At 44.3% G+C, this 21188-nt stretch overlaps 1 protein-coding gene across 4 annotated transcripts in view; it reads left to right on the top strand.

Annotated features, from left to right (window-relative positions):
- Positions 1-21188, top strand: part of PLEKHH1 (pleckstrin homology, MyTH4 and FERM domain containing H1) — a 57478-nt gene that overhangs the window by 3274 nt on the left and 33016 nt on the right. For 3 of the 4 annotated variants that reach the window (XM_025295306.3, XM_025295307.3, XM_006056180.4), the window contains exon 2: positions 8942-9100. In XM_025295306.3, the coding sequence (XP_025151091.3) occupies positions 8975-9100 (126 nt within the window). In that variant the 5' untranslated portion in view covers positions 8942-8974. Of the gene's footprint in view, positions 1-2658; positions 2834-8941; positions 9101-21188 lie in introns of those variants that run through there. The other variant, XM_044924819.2, reaches the window with a different exon arrangement.

Here is a 21188-nt window from a genome sequence, read left to right as displayed (position 1 = left end):
TATGGACACTTGTATATCCAGGGACATCTCAGAAAGACTCAAATCCTCCTAACAGTGGTTGCCTCTGGGGAAAACTATGCCTGGAGTTCAGGGGTGGGAAGAAGCCTTACTTTGTACATATACTCTTTTGCTTAGTATTCAAAAACAAAGAGGTAAATAATTTTTTTATTTGGCCACACTGCACAGCATGTGGGATCTTAGTTCTCTGACCAGAGATCGAACCCATGCTCCCTGCGTTGGAAACCCAAAGTCTTAACCACTGGACCATCAGGGAAGTCCTGAGATAAAAGAATTTTTAAAAATCTCCTGACTTGCTCTCTGATAATGGTGGTGAGCACCAAGTATGCCCAGGGCACTGTTGATTTGCCTTTTGTTTGTTGATAGTAGCTGTTATTTATTGAGTACTTCCTGTGTGCCAGGCTTTTGTATTATAATACCTCCTTTGATTCTCAAAAAAATCCAACATAGTGTGGACTATGAAATTGCCATTTTTGAAAGTCAAAAAATGGTTACGTGTTGACAGTTTCACATGGTTCGATCTAATATTATTGTGCTCCTTTCAAATATTATTGCCTTCAATTTCAAATAGGTTCAGAGAAGTCAAGCAGATGGTTGAAGGTCACAGTTCGTTCTTGAGTCAGTATTCAAACCCAGGTCTGTTTGGCGCCAAGCCTCAGGATCTTAAGTATTACACTCTGCCATTTCTTTTTGTTGGTTTTTGTCTGAGGGATGCTATATTCCTGAATTTCTTAGCCCCTTTTGGGATTTGTGTCCCAGAAGTCTGTAACATGCTCACCTTTTCCTGACTCTCCCACCGTTGTGAAATGGGACGCTCACTCAGCATGCAAAAGAGGTAAAATGCATGTTGTTGGCTTGATCAGATAACAGTGGGAGATCAGATCGAGGGAGCTGTGCCCCTGTGTGCACTCACCCTCCCTCCGGCTTCTTCCCCAGAAAAGGGGCTCTCCCTTGCCCAGAGCTGGGCAGGTAGTCAGCCTCATCTGCACAGCCCTTTCAGAAGCCCACTGCTAGTGAGTGGGACTCACAGAAGGTGCTCACGCTCAGGGAGTGAGCCACAGTGAGGTGACACAGGAGAGCCTAGTGGAGCCTGCACCCAGAACGCAGTCCCTGTTACCTTCTGATGCCTCCTGCAGCAACTTCAGGCACTTGCTCTGATTGGCCGTCTTTGCAGGAAGGTTGCAGGATATTCAGACTGTAGACCTGAAGCCTCACAAACTACAGGGTCTTTGTTCCTCTTTGTGTCTCCAGCCTCACACATAGGAATCATCTAACAAAAATTGGTTAAGTTAAATTTACTGTCAGCATTTTGTCCATTTCTGGTCCATATCCCTAAAGTTTCCAGAGCTATCCCAGGTCAAGTTTGTGTTTTCTCTGATACAGACTGAAGTCACCTAACAACTTCCTCTTGCCTCTTTCCACCACCCTTCTACCCATGGCCCCTGGCTCTTGAGGCATGTCTCTGCTGACCTCTGTGGCCGTGTCAGTCCAGGGCGCTGGGAGCCTTAGGGAGTTCTAAAGCAGGTGCCAAGGCCATGGCAACCATTTGACTCTTGCCTGCCAAGCCATTCAGCACGCTGGGCACTAGTGGGAATTGAGAACTAGGTTTCACAAGAGCAACTATGAGTTGGTGATCATTATAGCTGGCCGGAGGACACATGGGGATTTATTGTACTGTCCTCCCTACTTGTGTGTGTTTGAAGCTTTCCAGGATAAAACATGAAACAAACAATTGAGCTGGGGTTTGTCCCCAGCTCATATCCCTTCTGTCATTTCCCCATCTAACGCAGCACATTAATGCTGTATCTTCATTAGGCTAGCCTGGTAGCATAAGACTCCACTGCCACTCTAGTACTCTTGCCTGGCAAATCCCATGGACGGAGGAGCCTGGTGGGCTGCAGTCCATGGGGTCGCTAAGAGTCAGACACGACTGAGTGACTTCACTTTTCACTTTCATGCATTGGAGAAGGAAATGGCAAACCACTCCAGTGTTCTTGCCTGGAGAATCCCAGGGACGAGGGAGCCTGGTGGGTTGCTGTCTCTGGGGTCGCACAGAGTCGGACACGACTGAAGCGACTTAGCAGCAGCAGCAGCAGCAGCCACTATAGAAGCATCTTCATGGAAAGAGGACAGTTCTAGATGTTGGGCGATCAGGATTCTTAGTCCAGCTCTGATACTACGTGCCTCTGTGTCCCTGAGCAAGTCACCGATGCGAGGAGTTTGCTCACCTGTTCAGTGTGAATTATATCACTTGGCCTCCATCTCGGGGATATCGAGAGGGTAACGAGAGAAATAACACCTGACAAAGCAATGCTTTGAAGAGTTAAGGACCATTCTGCAAGTTCGTTTCTGCTTATCCTTGCACATCTTTATGGGTGGTTCAAATGCAAGGTGACTTAGCAGCTGAGGTTCAACTTACTGGTATCTCCCCCTAACATCCTGTATACTAAAGCTGCAGCTCCAGCCACCTGCCTCTGTCGAAAGAGCCTCTGGGTCTTAATTTCACAGCAGGCACCTTGCTCTAGATCCATTTAGAAACCTCTTAATTCCACTCACATGCTGAGACAAGCCTAACAAGAGTGCGAGCTCCTTCACCAGCATCCCCAAGGCAGGGAGAGGATTAAGCTGAGCACTTCTAAAAACCGTGATGTCATGAAGATGCTGGATTGGGGAAAGAACTTCCAGACTAGGTATAATCTCAGGTATCACCGTGGGGCAGAGGCCAGTGACGTATTTTATTTCCAAAGTCCCTGGAGATTTTGATAATTTGGGTTTCTGCCCTCCAGCAGAATCTGAGCTGCAGCTTTGGCAATAGGTAAGAGGGAATTAACACTCACCAAACTTTTTTTAAACAACACAAAAGAATTGAGTTTCTGCTGCCCTTTGGTTTTACTTGGGTGCTTTTACTGCTAATTCTTAGCCCCAGGCTAGGTTGCAAGATTCCAAGGTCCTAGCTTCAGGTCCGCCACTTTTTGTACTTAGGCAGGGAAAGTGAAATCCCCTCTAAAGGACAAAGAAAACTAAACATGAAGCCTCCGGGCTTTCTATGGAGGCCCCACAAGGTTCTGTTGTGTCTTTTCAGCTGTGATCTTAGCTCAGAGAAGGTCATGTTTTGTTTTTGTCTTTTGTCTTCCTGCCCGTTCCAGTTGGTCCCAGTCTTTTGAGGTGGGGATCGCTGGGAGGTCACAATGTCGAATTGTTTGGGATGACAGTTCTGGGAGCGCAGGACTGAGATCATGTGTCCAGCGTTCTGAGTGCCCAGAACCGAAAGGCTCCATCACCTGACCTGTCAGTGGTTTCGTTGTTGGGCCTTTCTCTACAGGTCTACTGACCTTGTTTTTTAAACAAAAAGGGCACATGACAAATATCCTCCATGCTTATGGAGGATAAAGGGTCAGAATATATGAGACCAGGGTGCCCTGGGAAGTCTAATGTATAGGTTCACCTTTGCACTGAGGATCTTGAGAGAGCCTATAAAATGTTTCATTCTTAACAGTCTGCTCTACTCTTTTTTAAAAAACAATGAAAGTTTTTATTAATTTTTTTTAATACTTACATATTTTTATTTATTTGGCTGTGCCAGGGCTTAGTTGCGGCATGCAGGATCTTTGGCTGTCGCATGTGGGACCTAGTTCCCTGACCAGGGCTGGAATCCCGGCCCCCTGCATTGGGAACCTGGAGTCTTAACCAGGGACCACCAGGGAAGTCTTCTCCATTCCACTCTTTGTGAAATCAATTCTTGCAGTTTTTGGATGGGTAAGGAGCTCAGTGGCTAAGAGTAGGCACTTTAGAATGAGAATCTCAGCCCTGCTGCTTACCAGCCACAGACTCTGTTCCTCCGAGTCCTTACCTGAGAGTGTGGACTAATTCCCACTCCTTGTCTCATGGGTTCTCATGACAATGAAAGAGGCCACATGTGCCTGGTATACAATAAGGACTCAGTAGGTAATAGCTGTTTGTGGTGTATAATGGGAGAAAGATATTGTAGAGGTCACATGTCAGGTGGGAGGCAGTATTGGTGGTGAACCTACCAAAGACAGGCTCACTGGTGCCCCAGGGTAATATTTAGTGACATACAGGAGGTAGCTGGGTTTTCTGAGACCATGTGTCTCCTGAAGAAGGGAAAAGAGATTTTTTTTTTAAAACGACAAATTTTTTCATCTCTTTTTTTTATTGAAATATAGTTGATTTACAATGTTGTGCCAATTTCTGCTGTAGAGCAAAGTGACTCAGTTATACACATATATACATTCTTTTTTATTTATTTTTAAAACTTATTTATTTTAATTGGAGGCTAATTACTTTACAATATTGTAGTGGTTTCTGCCATACATGGAACATGAATCACATAGATGTACCTGTGTTCCCCATCCTGAACCCCCCTCCCACATCCCTTCCCATCCCATCCCTCAGGGTCATCCCAGTGCACCAGCCCTGAGTACCCTATCTCATGCATCAAACCTGGACTGGCGATCTATTTCACATGTGACAATATACATGATTCAATGCTATTCTCTCAAATCATCCCACCCTCGCCTTTTCCCACAGAGTCCAAAAGTTTGTTCTTTACATCTGTGTCTCTTTTGCTGTCTTGCATATAGGGTCGTCATTACCATCTTTCTAAATTCCATATATATGTGTTAATATACTGTACTGGTGTTTTTCTTTCTGACTTACTTCACTCTGTATAATAGGCTCCAGTTTTATCCACCTCATTAGAACTTATTCAAATGCATTCTTTTTGATAGCTGAATAATATTCCATTGTGTTTTTGTACCACAGCTTTCTTATCCATTCATCTGCCAATGGACATCTAGGTTGCTTCCATGTCCTGGCTATTGTAAACAGTGCTGCAATGAACATTGGGGTACATGTGGCTCTTTCAATTCTAGTTTCCTCAGTGTGTATGCTCAGCAGTGGGATTGCTGGGTTGTACAGGAGTTCTGTTTCCAGTTTTTTAAGGAATCTCCACACTGTTCTCCATAGTGGCTGTACTAGTTTGCATTCCCACCAACAGTGTAAAAGGGTTCCTTTTTCTCTGCACCCTCTCCAGCATTTATTGTTTGTAGACTTTTTGATAGCAGTCATTCTGACTGGTGTGAGATGATACCTCATTGTGGTTTTGATTTGCATTTCTCTGATAATGAGTGATGTTGAGCATCTTTTCATGTGTTTGTTAGCCATCTGTGTCTTCTTTGGAGAAATGTCTGTTTAGTTCTTTGGTCCATTTTTTGATTGGGTCATTTATTTTTCTGGAATTGAGCTACAGGAGCTGCTTGTATATTTTTGAGATTAATTCTTTGTCAGTTGCTTTGTTTGCTATTATTTTCTCCCATTCTGAAGGCTGTCTTTTCACCTTGCTTATAGTTTCCTTCATTGTGCAAAAGCTTTTAAGTTTAATTAGATCCCATTTGTTTATTTTTGCTTTTATTTCCATTACTCTGGGAGGTGGGTCATAGAGGATCCTGCTGTGATTTATGTCAGAGGGTGTTTTGCCTATGTTTTCCTCTAGGAGTTTTATATTTTCTGGTCTTACCTTTAGATCTTTAATCCATTTTGAGTTTATTTTTGTGTATGGTGTTAGAAAGTGTTCTAGTTTCATTCTTTTACAAATAGTTGACCAGTTTTCCCAGCACCACTTGTTAAATAGATTGTCTTTTCTCCACTGTATATTCTTGCCTCCTTTGTCAAAGAAGGTGTCGATAGGTGTGTGGATTTATCTCTGGGCTTTCTATTTTGTTCCATTGATCTATGTTTCTGTCTTTGTGCCAGTACCATACTGTCTTGATGACTGTAGCTTTGTAGTATAGTCTGAAGTCAGGCAGGTTGATTCCTCTAGTTCCATTCTTCTTTCTCAAGATTGCTTTGGCTATTCAAGGTTTTTTGTATTTCCATACAAATTGTGAAATTGTTTATTCTAGTTCTCTGAAAAATACTGTTGGTAGCTTGATAGGGATTGCATTGAATCTATAGATTGCTTTGGGTGGTATACTCATTTTCACTATATTGATTCTTTGGATCCATGAACATGGCATATTTCTCCATCTATTTGTGTCATCTTTGATTTCTTTCATCAGTGTTTTGTAGTTTTCTATATATAGGTCTTTTGTTTCCTTAGGTAGATTTATTCCTAAGTATTTTATTCTTTTCATTGCAACGGTGAATGGAATTGTTTCCTTAATTTCCCTAATTTGTATAAGAATGCAAGGGATTTCTGTGTGTTAATTTTATATCCTGCAACTTTACTATATTCATTGATTAGCTCTAGCAATTTTCTGGTGGAGTCTTTAGGGTTTTCTATGTAGAGGATCATGTCATCTGCAAACAGTGAGAGTTTTACTTCTTCTTTTCCAATCTGGATTCCTTTTATTTCTTTTTCTTTTCTGATTGCTGTGGCTAAAATTTCCAGAACTATGTTGAATAGTGGTGAGAGTGGGCACCCTTGTCTTATTCCTGACTTTAGGGGAAATGCTTTCAATTTTTCACCATTGAGAATAATGTTTGCTGTGGGTTTATCATAATATGGCTTTTATTATGTTGAAGTATGTTCCTTCTGTGCCTGCTTTGTGGAGGGTTTTTATCATAAACGGAAGTTGAATTTTGTCAAAGTCTTTCTCTGCATCTGTTGAGATAACCATATGGTTTTTATCTTTCAATTTGTTAATGTGGTGTATACATTCTTTTTTACTGTTCGTTTCCATTATGTTTTATCCCAGGAGATTGGATATAGTTCCCAGTGCTATAGTAGGACCTTGTTGTTTATCCATTCTAAATTTGATAGTTCTCATCTGCTTATCCCAAACTCCAAGTCCATCTCTCCCCCTTACCGTTGACAACCACAAGTCTGTTCTCTAAAGACAAATTTTTATTATGGGAAATTCCAGGCATATATTCAAGTAGAGAGACCAGTATACCCATCACCCAGTTTCAGAAATTATCAGTGTTTTGACAAGTCTTATTGCATATATCTCTCTCACCTCCTATATACCAGCTTCTCACCTCCTATATACCAGCCTCTCACCTCCTATATACCAGCCTCTCACCTCCTATGGTGAAGTGTTTTAAAGCAAACCCCAGGCATTACATCATTTCACCTGTAAGCCATATTTATCTCTAAAAGATGACATTAAAATATATTATCAACCTAAGACTCATGCTTCCACTGCAGAGGGCACAAGTTCAATCCCTGGTCAGGGAACTAAGATCCCACATGCTACATAGCACAGTCCCTGCCCCCAATTTTTTAATGAAAAAAAATATATATCAACCTAGAAAATTAACAATCATTCTTTAAAATCACCTGATAGTAGGGAGACCATATGTCATGGTTTGGGACAGACCAAATTTATGCTTATTGTCAAGCATAATTATTAAAAGCACCCTACTGCTGCTAAGTTGCTTCAGTCATGTCCGACTATGTTTGACCCCATAGACAGCAGCCCACTAGGCTCCCCTGTCCCTGGGATTCTCCAGGTAAGAACACTGGAGTGGGTTGCCATTTCTTTCTCCAGTGCATGAAAGGGAAAAGTGAAAGTGAAGTCGCTCAGTCGTGTCCGACTCTTAGCAACCCCATGGACTGCAGCCTCCCAGGCTCCTCCATCCATGGGATTTTCCAGGCAAGAGTACTGGAGTGGAAAGCACCCTAGAAAGGGGATTTAAAAAGTCCTGGTGATGGATGTGTCTTCCAGCCCTTCTCTACTCTGTGCCCCCTCTGCATCTATATCTCCCTTCTCATGCACATATACACATTCTTCTTCTTCATTTTCTCATCCCTGACCCAGGTTTGTTTCTCTCCAGAAGACATCTGGGTAAATTCCCCTGGCTGGGGATATTATAGGTGTCTACTTGGCTTGTTCTGAATCTGTCTGGAGTGTTTTCTAAAGATTCGTGGTTTCCTCCAGTGCGTGTGTGTGCTTAGTCACTCAGTTGTGTCCAACTCTTTGAGACCCTATGGAACGATCCGCTAGGCTCCTCTGTCCATGGAATTTTCCATGGCAAGAATACTGGAATGGGTTGCCATTTCTTCCTTCAGGGGATCTTCCCAACCCAGGGATCGAACCCGTGTCTCCTGTGTCTCCTGCATTGGCAGGTGGATTCTTTACAGCTGAGCTACCTGGGAAGCCCACGGTTTCCTCCAGAGGCTATAGAAAAATATCTACCAATTTTCTGGTTTGCATTTTATAACTTAAAGGAAAGTGGGAATCTGTTTCAAAACAGGATGATTTGATGACAACATATGAAATCCCAACTGAATAGAAACTTGTCAAGGAAATTTGAAGATTACATTTTCGTTCCATTTTTTTTTTTCCCCATCTGAAATCTTTATTGTTGTAAAAAATCAGTACCCAGCTGGGAATCACAGTTCTGTCTCCAGTTAGCCTTGTGATCATGGATGAATCTGCTACCCAGTTTAAGCTTTCCCTCAACACCCTCCCCCTAGCACAGTCCACTCCATTTCTCTGATTCCTCTTATTTGCATATTGATTAGTAATTGTGACTACATTGTAATTTTGCAATTAGACTTTTCCAAAGAGTTGTTTGAAAAGACACGGGACCTCTTTCATTTCCCTTTGCATCTCCAATGTCTAGAACAGTGTCTGGCACTGAATGTTTGTAATGAACACATTTTTGTTAAATGGATAATTGAATGAAAAACCAGTGAGCCCTGCTTTTCACTTCTGTAACAGTGAGACGAGGTTCTCCTTGCGGTTTCTCAGGTTTTGTGGTTTTTCTGAGGCTGCACAGCTGCCTTATGATGAAACAGGACCAGCTGAGCTCAGAACTTGCCCGTGGGACAGAGGGAGAGCCAGGCTCACTTACCTTCCCCACCCTGTTTCCTCTGCTTTCCGTCGGTCTCCTCCTTTCCCCACCGAACTCCTCCTCACACACTTATCTTTTCCCCTCTCTGTACACTGGTCCTCAGGGCTCCCTGGAATCTCCACAAGGTGCTCCCATCATGGCAGAACTCACGGTGGAGACGCGGGCCAGTGTGGACTGGCAGAAGCGCTGCCTGGCCCTAGAAACCCAGCTTTTCCGGTTCCGACTGCAGGCCAGCAAGATCAGAGAGCTGCTGGCCGACAAGGTGAGTCCTGGGGAGCAGGTAGTCTCTAAGGTCCCTGAAGAAATCACTGTCAGAGAGGAGAGTTGGGGAAGGTCAACTTTGTTTTCATTTTTTGTTTTTTAGAGGTTTGATTGATTGGTTGATTGATTGTAATATATTTGACATATAATATTCTGTAATTCAAGGTGTACAACATGTTAATTTGATCCATTTATATATTATAATATGATCACCATTGCAGCAATAATTAGCTTGTCTATCATATTACATAATTATCATTTTAGTGGTTGGAATAATTACATTCTAGTCTCAGCAAGTTTGATGATTATAGCACAATGAAAAGTGAAAGTGTTAGTCACTCAGTCATGTCCAACTCTTTGAGACCCCATGGACTGTAGCCCGCCAGGCTCCTCTGTCCATGGAATTTTCCAGTCAAGAATACTGGAGTGGGTAGCCATTCCCTTCTCCAGGGGATCTTCCCAACCCAGGGACCGAACTCAGGTCTCCTGCATTGCAGGTGGATTCTTTACCATTTGAGACCCCAGGGAAGCCCTAGGGTACAATATTGTTGTCTATATTCATTATACTGTAGATTTGATCTCTAGGGCTTATTTAGCACCTGTTGCAGTAAGGTGAGCTTTTTAAAAAATTTTATTTCTAATTGGAGGATAATTGCTTTACAATATTGTGTTGGTTTCTGCCATCCATCAACATGAATCAACCATAGGTATACATATGTCCCCTCCCTTTTGAAAGGGCTTCCCCAATAGCTCAGTTGGTAAAGAATTCGCCTGCAATGCAGGAGACCCCGGTTAAATTACAATCGGGAAGATCCACTGGAGAAGGGATAGGCTACCCACTGTAGTATTCTTGGGCTTCCCTTTTGGCTCAGCTGGTAAAGAATCTGCCTGCAATGCAGGAGACCTGGGTTCGATCCCTGGGTTGGGAAGATCCCCTGGAGAAGGGAAAGGCCACCCACTCCAGTATCCTGGCCTGGAGAATTCCATGGGCTACAGTCCATGGGGTCATAAAGAGTCGAACACGACTGAGTGACTTTCACTTTCCCTCTTGAACATCCCTACCACTTCCCACCCTATCCCACCCCTCTCCAAAATATGAAGGCAGCTCATGCAGTTCAATACCAGAAAAACAACCCAATCAAAAAGTGGGCAGAAGACCTAAACAGACATTTTTCTCCAAAGAAGACATGCTGCTGCTGCTGCTGTCGCTTCAGTCGTGTCCGACTCTGTGCGACCCCATAGACGGCAGCCACCAGGCTCCCCTGTCCCTGGGATTCCCCAGGCAAGAACACTGGAGTGGGTTGCCATTTCCTCCTCCAGTGGGTGAAAGTGAAAGTGAAGTTACTCAGTCGTGTCCGACTCTTAGTGACCCCATGGACTGCAGCCTACCAGGCTCCTCCATCCATGGGATTTTCCAGGCAAGAGTACTGGAGTGGGGTGCCACTGCCTTCTCCGAAAGAAGACATACAGACAACTAATAAACACATGAAAAGATGCTCAAATTGCTCATTAGTAGAGAAATGCAAATCAAAACTAGTAATACAAGGAAGGTGAACTTTTAATAAGGTGCTTCCCACACTCATAAAATAAAACCCAGGTAGGTTTTTTTTTTTTCAAAGATCAAAATCTAAGCAGTTTACTAATCTGTCATCTGGCATTCTTTCCCACTCTGCTTCTGCCTGTAACACACCAAAGAAATGCTACAAATCTCCTTGGTCTTGGATCACTTCTTGAGTCATGGGTGTCTGCAGTGGAGGTTCTATTATTCCCCTAATACTTCTTTCTCAGCAGTATTACTCATAAAAAAGTAATACTTCTTTCTTTCAGAGAAAGAAGATATTTTAGGAGAGTTGTTCCACATGTAGATGTATTTTTGATGTATTTGTGGGGAGGGAGGTGATCGCCACATCTTACTGCTCTGCCATCTTGAAGGTCCCTGCGATATTTTAGGAGAGGAGAATGGATATCCCCACCCTGCTGCTCACCCTCTGTTAAGAGTATGAACTGTGGAAGGCAGCCTGCTTGCTGGTGACAAGGACCCAGGCTTTGGAGCCAGACTACCTGGCTCTGCCACTTTCTAGCTTTGTGACTGAGGGCAAGTCCCTTTACCTCTCAGGCAAGGACACAAATGTCTACCTACACAGGAAAAAGGAAAGTCCTTAATGAAAACGAATATGTGATCCACAGTGACTGAATACTTGAGAGAATAGCCCACAGTGAGTGAGAGTCCATGTATGCAACAGACTGGACTCAATTCAGCCCCCCAAGAATTCTTAATAACTGTTGTTCCAACTGTTCTAAGAACTGTGGGCAAGACACTATAAAGTCCATGAATTCAAAACTACTTGAGGGAATTGCCTGGCAGCCAGTGGTTAGGACTCCATACTTTCACTTCTGAGGACCCAGGTTCAGTCCCTGCTTGGAGAACTAAGATCCCACAAGCCACTCAGTGTGCCTCCTCCCCCCCCAAAATAAAACTATTGAAGACATAATAAAGTAATTGAAAATATAAGACAAGGACAGGACATCATCCAAAAAGATCAGAAAAAGAACCAAATAGGACTGCTAGACATGAAAAATATTTGCACCGAAATGAAATACTCAGTGGCTAGATTAACATCAGATAAGGCGCCACCTGAGACAGACCTCAGGAATGGAAAGATGGGCCTGAGGACATAACCCAGACTCGAGGGCAATGCAGAGAGATGAAGACACAGGCTAAGACGTGGATGCCAGAATGACAAGATCCTTTTTGAAGATTCCAGAAGTGGAGAAGAGAGGCATGACTTCAAGAGATAATGCCTTTAAAGTTTCCAAAGTTGATGAAAGACCTGAAGCCTGAGATTTAGGAAACAGGATGGGCCAGGCAGTACATGTGTTTAAAAAATCCATTCCTTTTCATGTGACATTCCAGACATAAGCAGCCTAGCTCTGGGGAGAGGCCTGCGTATGTTTGAAGGTGGTTCACTCTCATGACCACATTCCGGTCCCTTCCTCTTGAGAGCATGACCCAAAGGCTGCCTTCATTCTTTCCACTCACATCCCATTGGCCACTTATTCATGTGGTTATATCCCGCCACCGAGAAGATTGGAAAGTGTAGTCTTTATTCTAGATAACCATGTGCTCTGTTAAAAGTCAGAGCTTCTACCTATATGACAGATAGGGGGAGAAGAGAATGTGGGAAACAAATAGAAGTCTTTAAGTCTCAGTCACTTTAGTCGCTCAGTCATGTCTGACTCTGCGACCCCATGGACTGCACTACACTAGGCCTCCCTGTCCATCACCAACTCCCGGAGCTTGCTCAAACTCATGTCCATCAAGTCAGTGATGCCATCCAACCATCTCATCCTCTGTCATCCCCTTCTCCTGCCTTCAATCTTTCCCAGCATCAGGATGTTTTCCAATGAGTCAGTTCTTTGCATCAGGTGGCCAAAGTATTGGAGTTTCAGCTTCAGCATCAGTCCTTCCAATGAATATTCAGGACTGATTTCCTTTAGGATTGACTGGTTTGATCTCTTTGCAGTCCAGGGGGCTCTCAACACTACAGTCTTTTCCCAACACTACAGTTTGAAAGCATCAATTCTTCAGCGCTCAGCTTTCTTTATAGTCCAACTCTCACATCCATTCATGACTACTAGAAAAAACATAGCTTTGACTAGACACACCTTTGTTGGCAAAGTAATGTCTCTGCTTTTTAATAGCTGTCTAGGTTGGTCATAACTTTTCTTCCAAGGAGCAAGCGTCTTTTAATTTCATGGCTGCAGTCACCATCTGCAGTGATTTTGGAGCCCAAGAAAATAAAGTCTGTCACTGTTTCCATTATTTCTCCATCTATTTGCCATAGAGTGATGGGACTGGATGCCACGATCTTAGTTTTTTGAATGTTGAGTTTTAAGCCAACTTTTTCACTCTCCTCTTTCACTTTCATCAAGAGGCTCTTTAGTTCCTCTTCACTTTCTGCCACAAGGGTAATGTCATCTGTGTCTAGAATAATAGAAATAACAAATAGAATGTATATGACTTTCCAATCAGGAGAGTAGCTACTGGAAATGGAATAAAATCTATTAAATCCAGGCAGGGAAGAGAAACAGGAATATAGAAAATAAGGAGTAAATACAAAGCACAAAATGCAGCAGTAGAAATAAATCCATATACAACATTGTAACCAACTAGACTTCAATTAAAAAAAATAAGGAATCCAAATATATTGGTCATAAATAGACCTCTACAAGAATGTCTATTGCAACATTGATGCATGAAAAGTTGAAAATATTCTAAATGTTTATAATGTGATTGGGTAACTATGTTGAGTGTATTTGCGCAATGGAATACGACATTGCAGTTAAAAATTAGTCAAGTAAAGCTATATGTTTAAGATCAACAAATCTCAAAAACCAACACTGAACAAAAAGGATCAGAAGAATATATATACAAAAATACAGTTTATATAAAGTATTAAACTTGCACAAAACAGTAATGTCTGTCGTTGAGGGGTGTTTACAAATGAGGTAAAAATGTAAACATAGTCAAGTGTAGGGTACATACATATAAAGGAGAGGAGTAACATTGGAGAGAGGAACACTGGAAGCGTCAACTGTCTGTAGTGGTTTATTTCTTAAAAAGTCAGAAGCAGATCTGACAAAAATTAAGATTTGACAAAGATGAATAGTGGATACGTGTTTTTTTAAAAATTATTGTCTATACGTTTCTGTTGGCCTGAAACGTTTCATGATAGAAAAATAAAGCGTTTTTAAATGCTTTCCTCCCCTATTCCCCAGTGGCCTTAAACACATTATAAATAAACATGTTCTTTTTCCACAGCCCCTTGGATCTGGGGAGGTTGAACTTCTATTGGGTTGGCCAAAAAGTTCACTCAGCATTTTCCATAAAATCGTGCGGAAAAACCCAAACGAACCCTTTGGCCAACACAGTATATCAGCCCTTTCTTTTCTTCCAGACTGTATTTGCTAAGTAACCAGAATGCTCTCTAAGTACCAGTACTTATCATCTAAGCAACCAGAATGCTCTCCCATAAAGACGTTGGGGGCTCAGGGTGGGACTTGCATAAAGAAAGGAGAAGCATATAGACTCAGGGCAGAATAGCCTGGGGGTATAGGAGTGGAGAAGGGAGAGAAAGAAATCTTGACTAGGAATCATGGGCTGGAAGACTTAAGCAGGGTTAGGGCATTAGCCTGACATCGGACCTCTTGGCAGGAAACCTTAAGGCCATAAATACCGCGTTGCTCAATGTTGGGGCCGCTCTTGTCATCTGCTGTCATTCCACAAACCAGTAGGCCAGATTCTGCAATTCATTAGAGGTTTTCCCCAGTACATCAAGGTAAGTTTCAGGTCCTAGGAAGAGATGACCCAGATTTCTCAGGAGAGCTCCTGCCGGGGCTGGGCCCTGGTCCTCATCCCTGTCCCTGCTCCCAGAACTTACTTCTTAGTCATCATCAGCACCCACCTGCACCGAGCTGAGCCAGGTCAGCTGGGTCCCTTTGCCCCACCCCCTCACCTGCCTGCCCCCTCCACTGCCACTGTTCCACACAGTTCGCCCACTGGCCTGCCCGCCCGTGGAGATGGCACTGCCTGGATTAGCCACTCACTCACCGCTGGCAGTGGTGCAGGGCAAGCCGAGCCTGCGTGTCTCCCAGGGGACGGGCCCTGCCTGTGATCAGATGCCACCCGCTGGCTGCTAAGGCTTGGGAAAGAGCCCTCCTCCTTCCCCATCACACAGCCTGCTCGTACCTGACTCCCTCTTTCAGATTTGTCATTTGACACATGGAATCGTGCTGAAAACCAAATTTTTTTAAAAAGAAAAAATGTCAAGGCTGCCAGATAATTCCTCACCTATTTTTTGGGCTCCAAAATCACTGCAGATGGTGACTGCAGCCATGAAACTAAAAGACGCTTACTCCTTGGAAGGAAAGTTATGACTAACCTAGACAGCATATTAAAAGCAGAGACATTACTTTGCCAACAAAGGTCCGTCTAGTCAAGGCTATGGTTTTTCCAGTGGTCATGTATGGATGTGAGAGTTGGACTATAAAGAAAGTTGAGCACCGAAAAATTGCTGCTTTTGAACTGTGGTGTTGGAGAAGACTCTTGAGAGTCCCTTGGACTGCAAGGAGATTTAACCAGTCCATCCTAAAGGAGATCAGTCCTGGGTGTCCACTGGAAGGACTGATGCTGAAGCTGAAACTCCAGTCCTTTGGCCACCTGATACGAAGAGCTGACTCACTTGAAAAGACCCTGATGCTGGGAAAGATTGAGGGCAGGAGGAGAAGGAGATGACAGAGGATGAGATGGCTGGATAGCATCACTGACTCGATGGACGTGAGTTTGGGTGGACTCCGGGAGTTGGTGATGGACAGGGAGGCCTGGCGTGCGGCGGTTCATTGGGTTGCAAAGAGTTGGACTGAGCGACTGAACTGAACTGAACTGAAGGGTGAGAGGGGGGAGGAAGCGGGAGGAGGGGAGACGGGAGGAAGGGAGACAGGTCTAGACCTTGTTTCTGCTGGGACGCCTCTCACGGTCTGCTGTGCCCTTGCCAGGGCCACCCATCCCAGGGGCCAGGTGAACTGTGGACTCACTTTCCGTCTGGCACAGGAGTCGAGAGAATGGCTCATGTTTTGGAGGTTGCATCTTGTTCTGCTTCCGGGAGCCGTTTTTCCCGCTCTCTTCTTGGTTGTGTTGAAGAAGTCACAGCTAATCTGATCAGTCTAAAGTAAAGTGAAGTGAAGTCCTCGCTCAGTCGTATCCGACTCTTTGCGACCCTGTGGACTGTAGCCTACCAGGCTCCTCCGTCCGTGGGATTTCCCAGGCAAGAATACTGGAGTGGGTTTCATTTCCTTCTCCAGGGGATCTTCCCAACCCAGGGATTGAACCCAGGTCTCCCGCATTGCAGGCAGATGCTTTACCCTCTGAGCCACCAGGGAAGCCTCGATCAATCTAAAAGTTGATGCTGTCCTAAGAGCTGGATGTGTTAAAAGTCCCTTGGACTTTGTTCATTCTTGCCAACCTTGTGCCTCAGTTTTCCCTTCAGAAAAGTGGGAGTATGGCATCTATCTGCAACAGAGCTTCGTAGGAATTATCATAATGAGTACATGGCATCAATATGAGGACTAAAACGAGTTTAACATTTTTTTGTTTATTTACTCCCTCTCTGCTTCCAAAGGGGATTTGAGTGGATCTGTTAAAGAGAGGACTTTATGTAATAAAATATCCCTCATTTTTTAGCTTGAATATTTTTAACCGAGGCAGGTCTTCCTGAGGCCTGTTCTGGTGGGTCTGTACGCACTTCCTCTTTTTCTAGAATCCCATACTAGTTTCTCCAGCCAAGGTTTTGAAATACAGTAACTCAGTTTTATATTTATATACCAAAAATTTGTACTTCAGGATTTTTTTTTTTTTTTGAGTGTATCAATGGTTCCGTTCAGTCCCTTAAACAAAGGAACAATGACTATTGCTCTTCCCCACTCTGACCAAGGATTATACAGAGGCAGCGATTCAGTTTAGGCACCAGCTTGACAGAGCAAGGATAGTTCACAGAGCCCAGAAAAACATCCTTATATACTTCAGAATTTGTGAGAAGGCCGGTACTGTTATATAAAAGGAGAACACTAGGGCTAATTAGGACTAGTTGGAAATAAAGTCTGCATAAAGTCATCACAGAATCAGCCTTAGCAGATCTCCTTGCTGATAGATCCGATTTGCCTTCTAGAACTTTTATTCACTATGTTTAAGGGTGTGCATGCATGTGTGTGTGAGTGTAGAGAGTTTTTTTTTTTATTCTCCTAACCCCCATTTTTTAATAAGGCCCACTATAATATTTCCCAGGAACTGTAGTCTTGCTAGAGCTTTGTACTCCTATAAAGTCATTTGAGAAGAGTCCTGTACCGATGGGGGCTTGGCCCTGGGATGTTTGCATCCCCAAAGGAGTCAGTTAGCTTTGCTTTGCAGTCTGTAGCCGGTCTAGCGTTTTTCAGAGAGTGGTCTGTGGACCACCCACATCAGGATCACCTGGGGTTTTCTTTTCAAGCACATTCCTGGGTTCATGCCTCAGACGTGCTACATAAAAACCTCTGTGGGCACAACCCAGGGATCTGTAACAAGATCCGTGTGGATGACTGTGCCCCTGAGGGTGTGAAATCTACTGCCACAAACTCCTGCCCTGAACATGTCCTGGGCCCCATTCAGCCATCCTTCTAGCCTTGAGCCCTGTGCGCCTCAGAGGGACTTCTGGGCTGGGTGGGGCCATTGGACCCACAGACAAGACTTAGGAGTCCCTTCTTTCCTGCTTCTTCTGCACTCGGACACCAGGGCAGCCCCACGGTTGTGTGTTTTATATATTTGGGAATAAGAATATGATTTCAGTTGAACACAGGATTTGATATTAAAAAACAAAAAGTTGAGAATCAAGGTCTTTGATGACAACAGAGTTAGAACCATTTAATAGCTAGCACTGGGGGTTGTAATTTCAAAGGCTTAACTAATCTTCTATGAATGCAGAAGTTAACTAAGCTTCTCTGAACTCAGTGGGAGGGTTCTGGGGAGGATTCAAGGAATGTGCTATATAGCTAGAGGAGGAAGCCAGGTGTCACCAAAAGAAAAGGTAATTGTCACGTGTCCAGGTCTCCTGAGTTTTCAGGAGAAGCTGAGAATCGGGGATTGCATTTTGGAGTCTGGGTTTTTGCAGGACGTGAAATTTGAATGTGAGGGCCGCGGTAGCTAAGGGTATAATAGACTAAGCCAGTCCTCCGGAGTTTGAATCCTGGCTCTGCCTCCTGGTTGTGTGACGTTAGGCAAATTGCCTTATCCCTCTGCATCAGTTTATATGTACAACAGGGATAATAACAAGACCTGCCTCCTAGGATTGGGATGAAGATGAAATGAGTTGATACTTTGAAAGTGCTTTAACCAGTGCCAGACACATACAAGTGGCCTTGTTTAGATATATCTGTGTTGGCTAAATGCCCACAGCATGGTAGGTCTTACACGACGCTCTGTAGGCTAATAGCCCTGACTTAAAGCCTTTCTTTCTGTAGATGGATCGTAAGCAGCATGACCAGGTAATTTATCATGTAAACCAGGAGACCTTGGAGAGAGAAAGGAGGGCTCTATTACTCATTATTCTGGAGGACAGGTGACCACAGGACTGTCCCAGGGAAACTGGTCTCCCTGGTCCTAAGCACCATCTTCGGTTGTGAAAATCCAGCAAGTAGCTTATATCTGCAGACTGCTCAGTAAGTGCCAGGTTGTACACGTGAGCTGGCCGGGAGGCATCTCCTGTGATCTTCACCACAACCCTAGGAGGTGGACATTCGTTACTGTTTTTTCTACTGGTGAGAACACTGAGGCTCAGAGAGGTTAAGGAATTTACAAGTCACACTGTGGTGGGGCCAGCCGGGCTCCAGAGCCTTATTGCTTACCGGTGCCATTCTCTTCAGAGGGTGTGATGCAATGGTAAGAATGTTGAGCCCTTTTCAGAGGGATAGCTGAGACCAGCCTGGCAAGGCTCCGGGCTCGAACCGCTGCTCAGCACGCAGGTCTGTCCTGCGAGCACAGGAGGGTGCCTGCTGCCTTGGGGCCAGTATTTCACAGCACCACAAGGAGCTGTGGACATGGGGATTAAATACCAGGTTGGTGCCAAGAACCTTTCATCAGGTCACTGCAGCCCATTCTAGGATGGCTTATGAGTCTCATGTGTAAGTCGAAGCTGGTGAAAGTGGATCCCGCCTAAAAGCCAGCCGCCCAAACCTGACGCCACCTTGGCTAGCGTGTCACCCAGACTAAAAGGATAGCTGAGGACTCAGTCCTAGGGAACCCTCTGAAAGGAGAAACAGAACCCAAATAAGGGGGCCTGCCTGTATCACCTTTTCAGATCTCCCAGTGTGGCCCTTTGAATGAGTGCAGGGGACAACCTGCCGTCATGAATTGTGTCGATCCTGGAATTAAGAGTTTGAAAACTCCAAAATCGACACTCAGGTATAGGCACAGTTGGGAGTGTTCCCGTAGCAATGGAGAAAATGCATTCTCATAAAAATGGAGGGAAACATGATGTTAAAGATACTCTCTTCAGACAAGGATGGCAGGATGTTGGTAATTGTTGGAGCACAGTCATGGATACATAGATGGTTTTTTATACTCTTCTCTTTTAAAAAACTACCGGATGTGCCAAATGGTTTCAATGTTCAGAAATTTGTTTTAGAGACAAGAGAGTGCCCCAGCATAAAGGTGAATACAGACTGCTTTTAGCTTTGAGTCTCAAGTGCCCTTGCCTAGGAGATAAGAATGGCTGGAGGGTGGGCGGTGGGGAGGACCACGTGGCAGTCAGACCAAGGCTGGGAGAAGACCCTAGGTTCCCAGGGGCGCCTTCCTTCCCATTCAGTGATAGCTTACCCTAAAGGATATCTGACATTAAAAATTTAGAGGGTAGAATGCTCAAACATCGTTAATAACAGAGTGATTTATGGCTCTGACCCGTGTCATTGATCACTCTTGACCCAAATGGAAATGCCCAAGTGGGAGGTAAGACTCAAATGCATTTTCTTCTTCCTTCTACCATGGTTTCTTTACTGTGTAAGGTCACGGATATGAGTGATCATTTCTTATGGAAATCATATGTCTTCTGAGCTACAGAGCAGATGTCAGATCTAAATGAAGGTGAATCTAGGAAACTTGTCAAGAATCTAAAGCCTTCCCATTCAGTGTTTCATTGTTTTCTTAAAAATTAAATGCTCCTAGTAATTGTATTAGTTAGAGGTGTTCCTGATGTGGGCAGAAATTTCAACCCTGGCTAGCTTAAATAGACAGGGCATTTATTGGGAAGGTCCTGGGACATATCACAGAACTGAAGGACTTACCTAATAATCATGACTTGGTAAAGTTTGTGCATGTTCTCTGGTGCAGTCCCCTGACTCTCATCTCTGGCCTCTTAATCCCACATTTCGGCTTTCTGAGGAGAGAGAACCTGATTTGCTCTTGGAAGAGTCAGTTCTGGTGCCCAAGGGGGAAGGGTTATATAGTACTAACCTGGTCACTGAGTTATGTGTCAACCACCACCCCACCCCTCCACCAAGTAGAATGTTTTTTTGCACTATGCAACCATGCCTATCACCTTAATATTGGTTTATTCTATGCTGTTACCTCCCCTGTAGCTACGATGGCCCGAGGACTGTTTGATTTTGGAAAGGCCATCTGGCTATAATTGATGCCTGAGTCTGGCCAGAACAAACCCAGTGCCTCAGGCTTGAGTCAAGAGGTTCCATCATGATTATTAAACCCAGGAGAGGAAGGAAAGAGGAGATGCAGACATCCTTGGACTGAGCACAGGAATGCTCGTCAAAGATGGTCCTGTCTATTGGGAGCCCAGGGAGCATTTTTGTCCCCTGGGTTGTAAATCTTGAGGTTTTATTTGGTATCCTCTGTCCTTTCAAAGGGAACATGTACTGAAAACATCTGTCTCTCCCCAACTCCAAGGAGGAAAAAATGGATGAGGGAAGGTGGTCCTGAGAGCAGTTTCTCCAGACTCTCTAACTTGAACCACTCCTGGGTAACCCTCCTTTCACTGCCTGGCACCAGACCGGGGGACTTCTTTTCTTTTCCATCCTTCAATCAAAGCCTGAAGGCAGAATTTCACCTAGGCAGAAGAGAGATTGGGAAAGAGAGAAAATTAATTGCTCAGTTCACTGGTAAATATCGAGCCAGGGTCCATGCTAGATGCAGAAAGTTGAGTAGCCAGAGAAAAAGCCAAATCTGCAGAGATAAGGTGGGCGAGGACTGGACTAGCTCTTGGGACGTGAGGCCTGTCCAATCGCACGGAAGACACAACTGGGACATGACGCCTCTAGTATGGTTTTCCTGCATACCTGTTGCCCTGGGACAAGGCATGGTCGGGGAAGCAGGAGTTGACTCAACTAGGCCCTGGCGTCTGGTTGGAGAATGGAATGTGTGACTATGCTGTGCTTCCGCAGGGCCTTTTGTGATGGCATGTGGTTTTGGCAGTGCCCTCTGAGCCCTGACCAGGGGGATGGTGGGAGCTGAAATCCACTCCACTCGGTAGGCTGTAAGCTCGAGAAGTGGCAGA

This window comes from Bubalus bubalis, chromosome 11 (genome assembly GCF_019923935.1).
Source record: "Bubalus bubalis isolate 160015118507 breed Murrah chromosome 11, NDDB_SH_1, whole genome shotgun sequence".
In the NCBI taxonomy this organism is placed as follows: Eukaryota; Metazoa; Chordata; class Mammalia; order Artiodactyla; family Bovidae; genus Bubalus; species Bubalus bubalis.
This window is presented reverse-complemented; position numbering and strand designations above follow the sequence as displayed.